At 29.1% G+C, this 8,836-nt stretch overlaps 1 protein-coding gene across 1 annotated transcript; it reads left to right on the plus strand.

The window, feature by feature from the left end:
* Window positions 1-3,847: 3,847 nt before the first annotated feature.
* Window positions 3,848-8,021, plus strand: LOC109812559 (WAT1-related protein At3g28050). Its single transcript, XM_020376549.3, has 7 exons — window positions 3,848-4,113; window positions 4,211-4,276; window positions 4,378-4,491; window positions 5,549-5,795; window positions 6,384-6,542; window positions 6,631-6,782; window positions 7,461-8,021. Exons 1-7 carry the CDS (start codon window positions 3,920-3,922, stop codon window positions 7,645-7,647), a joined length of 1,119 nt encoding a protein of 372 aa, XP_020232138.2. The 5' UTR covers window positions 3,848-3,919; the 3' UTR covers window positions 7,648-8,021.
* Window positions 8,022-8,836: the final 815 nt, after the last annotated feature.

The following is an 8,836-nucleotide window of genomic DNA, read 5'->3' on the forward strand; positions in this document are numbered from 1 at the left end:
TGTTTTAAAGCTCAACCTATCTGCTTCACACTTTAGTTTCATTTCTTCAATGACTCACGAGATGAAGATGGAGCTGACTCCAACTTCATGCGTGTCACCTTAGTTGTGAGACTCTCTCTGCCAAATAATAATATAAAAATTCTATGGTACCCTTTTTATTTAAAGGATTTTGGAACTGTTTTTATTTTTATTTTTTTTAAAAATATTTGAATATTTAATTTAGAATTGTTTATATTTTTAACATGCTTATATTTTTTATTTCAATATATATTTGCTTAAAATTCTTAATATATATACAAAATATTTGAAAATTAGTAATTTTTGATATATTATGAGTCATAATAAATTAAATTTTTTAATACTTGTGTACAAATTATAAGGAACAAATTAAATAAAAAAATTTATAAAATTTCTCTTAATTTTAACAAATAAAATTTTATTATATTTTTTTAAAAGTTATTTTAATTCCTATAAAACGATTTAAAACACTTAAACTAATATTTTAAAAAATTAATTATTTAAATCATTTATTTGTTAAAAACACATCGTAGAAAAAAAAAATGAAAGTAATAAAAAAATTCATTTTTATTAACTTAAAAAATTGACTATATAAAACATTCTAATTTACGAGATTCTATAATAACTCTCATATTATATTTGATTAAAAAAAAATAAAAACCGCTTAATCGTAGACGTACGTTAGCAATGACATGTCAGATAAACATGAACCATAATAATTTAGTAATTGCACCGAAGATTCTGTCAACATTACATTATTATCTATTTTTAAAATAGTTTTTGCCCACCACTTCTTCCTTTTCTCCATTGTTTGGTGAGGAGAAAGAAAAATAATAAAGAAAATGGATAGAATATTGGCAAACATATGGGTCCCTCTGCATGTCTTCTTCTTACTAAAAACATAGCTATGGTGCCCAAAATAGCAAGCAATCATGTAGCAAATTGGCAAATTTCTTTGTTTTCAAAATAATACTATTTCTACTTTTGTATCCATACATTTCTTTTTATATATCACTTCCATTATTTTATCCAACATTTTGGTCTCTTCCTTCCCTATATTTCTCTCTGTTGTATAAATTAAGAGAATGTAAGGTGGGGACAACATTATTACTCTTTGTAAAATATCTATTGAATAATAGAAATAGGTCCAAGATAATTGAGAATGATACATAAAAAACAAAAGTAAATTGGTTATTTAAACACTATTTGGATGTCTTCCTTTAAACCAATTACTTCATTCTATCCGGAGAAGTAATATAATACAAGTGCACTACTGTCTTATGAATAGTGAATTTACCACGTACATCAAACTAATTGAATGCAACTTTAGAAAATTATGTGTGCAATTCACTTTAACACTAAAAAAAAATAAATCAAAATATAGTAATACTGAGCAAGAAATTTAGGAAATTGACTTAGGTTATTCCCTAAATAATTAAAGAGGGCAAAATTTGGATTTCATTAGTTGTTCAAATTAAATAACAAGTTAACACGTGTATTTGACATGGCAATTGGAGAGTAAATATTTTTTTTTAATTTATAAGTTAGTTTAATAAAAAAAAATCAAACTAAGCTTATTAAGAGTTTATAAGTTTTTAACTTTTTTTTTTCTCTTTATTAATTTATTTGAAATTTCTCATTTTTTTCACTCTTTTTAATTTAGAAACTTTTTTCTCTACTCTATCATTCACTCACTCTCATTATCAAATAAATAAATAAACATCTCATTTTACATTAATCAACTAACTTATAAGTTAACTTTACTAATTTAATTAACTTTTTCTAAAAAAATTTAGTTCCTAACTTATAACTTATAAATCATTTAATTAGCTTATAAATTAATTTAAAAAAAAACATTATATGGAAGTTTAAGATCAATTGACATATGAACCTACTTAATCTTATTCAACTTTGTAAATTCCTTAACGTAATTCTATTTAAACAACTTCTTTTCAAGAAGAAATAATCACTATCTTTTTTATTATATATTGCTTTACTATCTTTTTTTATTATCTATTGCTTTCCTAAATTTTGAGAGACCTTATTACTTATTTTAATTTTTTTTAATGTACAAAAAGTCTTATTCAAGTATTGTAAATAAAAATACATGATTGAAATCACTGGAGTTAGCTTAGTGATTGGGTGGGAAGAGGTTGGGGTAGTTAAAAACATGAAGACCTAGGTTTAATCTTCATTGCGATCATCTTTATAATATTTTTTATCTTAAAAAAAAAAACACATGATTGACAGAAAAAAAAAAAAATTCAAGTGTTCGATTAAAATTTTAGACAGAAATTAAGTTAATTGATAGTTCCCGAATGTGATACAAGTTGAACAAGAGACAATGGTTCCATCCTTGAAAACATTCATAAATTAATCAAAATAAATCACACATCCATTCATCTATTAAGCAAATAATATTTTATTAAAAAGTTTCTTTGTCGTTTATTTCAGTGTCCAATCATTTTCTACAATTCAAACATGCTTTTCAAGAGAATCCTATCCAACACTAACTTCAAATGGAATTGTGAAAACGTATTCTTTAACTAAAATAAAATTTAAAATGGTTTCCAAGTATTAACTAACCCCCACAAAGCATGGGCCTCTCATGTTGAGTTGATATTTGCCACTCAAATTCCATTAATGAGTCTCCCCACAACAACTTCAATATCTCAGTCTTAGCATCAAATACTGATTCAAGAATGAATATGAAATAGTGTAAGGAAACATTATCTTATTTGTCCATTTGTGCAACATTGGCTCAAGTGGTCACTTTCTACTTTCTGTATCATTGGTTGTGCCGTGTACGGTGGTCTTTGATATTGTGAGCCATTTCCTCAATCCAAATTGATATTCTTAGAAAGTGGCACACAAAGGCAAAAAATATAAATTTAATTGAAATATACTGAAAATTCAACTCCGAAAGTGTGGATGGCATAGAAATGGGTTAAATATAGCAGATAAAGTAATGTTGGATTTTAGTTTATTTAAAAATAAATATGTTTGGTTCTTCATTTATAGAAATATGATATGTATTTTTTTTGTTCATTCACAAAAATGTCTAATTTTAACCTCTTGTTTACAAAAATAAGGACCACATCTAATATATTTTCATATATGAAGAATTGAAAGGCGACAATTTAGGGCTTCTTTGTTACATTTTTTTTCGTAAAAAAATATTTTGTTTCAAAAATAAAACAAAATTTAAATTCTGGTGAAAATTAAAAACTATTTCAATAACTTCTTATTGTAAGATCAATGGCTTCTTTTATTTTATTTATATATACAGGGGAGAGAGACCCCACGTTAATGTATTCTTTAAAAAAGTAAAAAAAAGAAAATAAAATGAGTGATTACTTAAACAGTGTGTCAGTCATCTTTATGAAAGTAAGATGAGTAAGAACATATTTACTATTTAGAAACAAATTAAAAATATTTTTAAGAGTTTTTTTTACTAAAAATAAAAAATATTTTATAATAAAAAATTCTCAAAAATAATTATGAACTTATATTTAAATAAATTCAAATTTTAGATTGTATAATAATACTTAATAGTTAAAATTTAATGTTACATGATCGTTTAAAAAAATTATGTGATTTTTTTTAATCTAACATGATTTGATTATTTTATTCTTAATTATAATCATAAATGGTCAATATTTATTGCTCTTACTCTTTTGTAAAAAAAATTATATGATTTTTCTTTATTCTAACTTGAGTCGATAATCTAATGATGAACATTTATTACTCTTAGTCTTTTGTATAAAATAAAAAATCTCACCTAATATGCTCCCTAAACTTGATATTAAATATATATAAACTTGCACATGTAATCACTAGTAGGTGTGTGTGTCTCAAAGAGTGAAGGCAAATAGGGGGAAGGTCTGAGTCTGAAATCTGAATGATGGATAGAAGATACTTTCACAAAGATTTGCTACCTTTGGTGGTTCTTGTTGCCAATGAATGCAACAACACAGGCTTGTTCACTCTCTTCAAAGCAGCCACACTTCAAGGGATGAGTAACTATGTCTTTGTCACCTATGCCTATTCTGTTGCCTTCCTTGTTCTCCTTCCTGTCACTTTTTTCTACAGAAGGTTGCCAATTCTTTGCATCAAATCTTAAACAAACACACAAATATGTTTCCAACAAGTTACACTTTGATTAATGATTGTCTCTCATGTCTCTTTGCAGATCAAGAGTGGTTCCTCCACTCAGTTTTTCCATCCTATCCAAAATTGCTCTTCTTGGAGTCATAGGGTAAGTAAAGGCCCCACAATTGCTAAGGTTTTAAGGCCTTTTAGAATTTGTTTTCTCTTACCCACTTTGTTGTTTTGGATTTTGATGGGCATGAATTACAGGTGTTCATCTCAGATTCTGGGCTATGCTGGCATCAGTTATAGTTCTCCCACACTTTCCTCTGCAATCAGCAACCTCACTCCTGCTTTCACATTCATGCTTGCTATTATTTGCAGGTTCCCTTCCCTAAAACTATCTTCAATTATATTTCACAAGTTTTTGTTTTTCTTTTTTTAGGTTTAGCTTTCATTTTTCTCTACCTTTTGAGGACAACATATGCATCATAAATATGTAAATAACAGTTTAACTTTTATATACTGTCATTGTAAATTTATAAGATCAACCAATAAAAGTCATGTTTGATATGAATTTTTTAGTAGTTATTATGAAAATCAATAAATTTACCGTACATGATTGTATGATCTAAATAATATTTCAATCTTACTTCATATCTTCAAAGAAAAGGCGAAAAACAAAACATTGATATTATAAGGGCAGAAGTACAACTCCTGGCGGATCTGTTCCATTATTGGGAATGAGAACCCCACAGCTTTTCCACATTGACTTTACCCTTTTGGTAATTCATATTATAATTTAAATAAGAGTTTTGCTGACCAGTATCCTTAGAGCATTAGTTAAAGAATCGATACACAGAGAGTTTTTATTAATAATTACTATAAAATTATACAAAAGAACGTACAAATACACTTTTCAATAAAAACTTTTTACTTTTAATTCTTTAATCAGTGCCTAAAAAGGACTTAACACTGGTTAGCATTTTTCTTTAGTTATTGAGTAAAGTAGTTTCACTAGAGGGTGGAGCCATGTTTTTTTTTAGTGAAACTGACACTAAATTCATCCAGTAATAGTGTACTGTAGAGGGAATCGATTTCGGTAGAAAGTGCTAAAGGGAGAAACTAACGATGCATTTAATCTTAAATTAAAATACTCAAAGATTTAACTCAATTTAAATCAAGGACGGATGCACCTTCATTTTCCTTACTTTTAGAGGAAACAAAGCCATGGACCATGTATTAAGAATATATGTTGCTAGCATATTTCTCTTTCAAAAACATTATTTCCACAACATTCTGATTACCATTTTCATACCAATGTACTAATTTTATAAGCCTATAATCAAGAATTCTCGAGACCAAAACACATGATTATAACAGTTTCTAACACGCACATTATTATTTTGTTTTTCTTGTCCTATTACCACCACAATTTAAGGATGGAAAAGATAGCTGTAAAACGTAGAACTACCCAGGCTAAGATTTTGGGCAGCATTATATCAATAGCAGGTGCATTTATTGTGACATTTTACAAAGGCCAATCGATCATCATAGCTGATAATTCCCCTTCCATTCAACTTCCACACTCAAATGGCATTCTTACTTCAGTGGATAGAAATTGGGTCATTGGTGGCATTCTGCTTACAGCTTGCAATGTTCTACTTACTGTATGGTTCGTTTTTCAGGTATATATTTGTTGTTGCTGTGTATGGAAACGAGTAAATCACCAATTTGATCCTTAAAGCGTTACCTTTTTCTTGTAAGTGGCCCTTAAGGTAAAAGAAATTATATAAATAGTCCCAAAAGTATTTGAAATCATGTTAAGTAGTTTCTTAAATCTTATAAAAAACCCTTCAAATTAGTCTTTGAACTTTACTAAAATACATAAACTTTATTGGTGTGCAAGTCTGAACAGTGTCATACATAGGATAGAGTTGGATATGTTGAGAATATATAAGTGAGAAATGCCCATAAATCTAATGTCTTAAGGTTTTAGGTTAAAATGTGGTGTCCAATTCACTTGTGTGATTTGCGCATGGTTCATTGATGGAGTTTTGTCGGTGTTTAACTTCCCTCATGTGTTCCTAACAAACTTAAAGACTAAACTGATGCATGTTCAATACTTCAGGGATTTCTAAAATAGTTTTATTACTTTAGGGACTATTTAGGGAAGAGGGTAATAATTGAAGACCAAATTGGTGGTTTATTCAATGGAAATAGTCATTAAGGCAGTAGTACTCAAATAATTTAAAATTCTGATATTCATTTTACAGGTTGAAATCTTGAAGGAGTTCCCGGATGAACTAACTATGGTCTTCTTTTACAACTTGTGTGCAGCCATTGTAGCTTCAATTGTAGGTTTATTAGGAGAGAAAAATTCAAGTGCGTGGAAAATAAGACTAGATATATCACTGATCTCTATTGTTTGCACTGTAAGAGACCCTGAAAAATTTTGCTGCATTTTCATCTAAAATATACACTTTAATACAATTTGTTGATGATGATGCATTTTGTAATTAGGGAATATTTAACAAGTTCCTGAGTAGTGCAATTTATGCCTGGGGAATACACTTAAAGGGGCCTGTGTATGTAGCAATGTTCAAACCACTCTCAATTGTTATTGCGGTTGCCATGGGTGTTATGTTCCTTGGTGATACTCTACATGTTGGAAGGTTAGTATTTCAACTTTTATATTTGATTCCTCTTAAAAACACAGGCAAATGCAGATAAATAAAGCAATTGTTATTTCCCCTATCTCAGACTCATACCTATTGAGCATGATTATCCAGAGTTAAACCAATAAAAAATGAATTGAAAAGAAAAAATAGACAGTCAGGCTGGTGGTAAATTGGTTACTCATTAGAGATGTGAAGAATGTTCCCTTAAACAAATTAATTCATTATCATATAACTTACTGTGGTTCTTACTCATCCAGACACTTATGAAGAGCTAGTCCCCCTATTTCCCTAACCGAAAATTTATAACTACCAATGAAGCTATGCAATAAGTCCTCTTTTATAGAACAGCTACATCAATAGAAACAGAACATATAAAAAGAGCTAATATGAGCCATATGAGCTTTTTTGTTTATTCATCCTCCACCTTGAGCTAGTCACTCTTTGTAATTTGATTACTTCTTTGTTATTTTCCACTTCTGCACTAATCAAAATGACATTTTATTTAGTACTTCATGTCATTCAAAGTTAAAACCATTTGAATGTTCCAATCAGTCACGCAATCACTATGAAATTCTACTGCTTCTGATACATTTTTGACATAGAAGAGAAACTATGCAATTTCAGTGAGTGTTGGTCTTATCATTTGGATAACATTCTTCCTGCATTCTGCAGTATAATTGGTGCCACAGTAATATCAATTGGATTTTACACTGTGATGTGGGGCAAAGCAACTGAACTGAAGGAAGACGAGATCGAGGAAGACGTTGGTAGCCTGGAATCGCCAACTTCTGAGAATGTTCCTCTATTGCAAAACAATAAAACCGTAAATTCTTCAAAGAATATGGATGGAAGTGTATAGAAGACAGAATTGCCAACTATAAAGAAATGAGAATGTTCTTGTAAAGGTATAAAACTGTAAATTCTAAATAGAAGATAGGTGGAAGTGTATAGAAGACAAATGTTAACTATTTTCACCTCTTCAATGTTGACATTATAGAAATCATAGAGACCACTTTTTGTCATAGAACAGCAGTGTTATGAGGGTAACACTTTGGTTTCATTGTTCCCTAAGTACCTTAGTTCAAGGATGTCAAACTCTTGAGTCAACTAATAAACTCTTTTGAGTTTACAATCCTAAGTAGAGAAAACAAGTTAACTCTACGGTAAACTCTTATAAATCCTAAGAAGCAAGTTAGCTAGTTTGAAATCAAATGTAACTTTTGTTCCTATTGATTGCATAGTGTGTAGTATTTTACTATGACTCAAATGATTTGAAAAAATCAACTCCTTTTATAAATAATTTCACTTTAGGAACTATAATTTAGTACTAATGTATTATAACACTTTATTATTGTAGTTTAATACTTTTGACTTTTTATAGAGTTGAAATATTGAATTATTGTTGTATTAAGTGTATTATGATATGCATACGCATATCAATTGGATTTTTTAATGTTATTTTTATAATAACTAAACTCTTACGACTTTACGAATTTAGTCTATGAATCGAGTATACAAAAGTTTCACGAGTTTACATAGAATCTCAAATTTGACAACCTTGTCCTAGTTGTTACCCTTTGCAGGACACTGTATGAAAGATTTTCAGAAGTGTTTTCCTGATTTATGACAATTAATTGGAAGGCATTCGGTAGGATTTATTTCTTGTATCCATTCATTAAGAAGCACCGTTGGTGATACATAGCCAGCTATTAAAAGTAAACAAAACAAAGTAACTCGTGCCTTGATAATTCTTCCTCCTCCTCTTAGCCTCAATTTCTACATCTCTCTCAATACAACCAGTGTGGATCCTATGCAACTGCAATCTGCTACAGAAGAAATTTATATTTCACTATCTACCATGTTTTAAAGTCATCCTACATTGCTGAACTTATTAAAGGTGTTGTGGAGTGGAAATATATTATGTTGCTGTCGTGGTAGTACTGGATGTGTATGAAGAAAAAGGTATTCAAAATTTCAAATTTAGTACTTATGTAAACTACATAAAAGAGTTGCAGAACAGGAAAATAATCAGTAAATCACAGTAGTTG

The sequence above is a fragment of the Cajanus cajan genome, chromosome 2 (assembly GCF_000230855.2).
Source record: "Cajanus cajan strain Asha chromosome 2, NIPB_CcT2T_4, whole genome shotgun sequence".
NCBI classification, from domain to species: Eukaryota; Viridiplantae; Streptophyta; class Magnoliopsida; order Fabales; family Fabaceae; genus Cajanus; species Cajanus cajan.

Coding starts and splice junctions, on each gene's coding strand:
- LOC109812559 (XM_020376549.3), top strand. CDS start 3,920: ATGATGGATAGAAGATACTTTCACAAAGATTTGCTACCTTTGGTGGTT. Junction 4,277..4,377: donor GCTCTTCTTGGAGTCATAGG/GTAAGTAAAGGC, acceptor CATGAATTACAG/GTGTTCATCTCAGATTCTGG. Junction 6,543..6,630: donor TGATCTCTATTGTTTGCACT/GTAAGAGACCCT, acceptor TTTTGTAATTAG/GGAATATTTAACAAGTTCCT.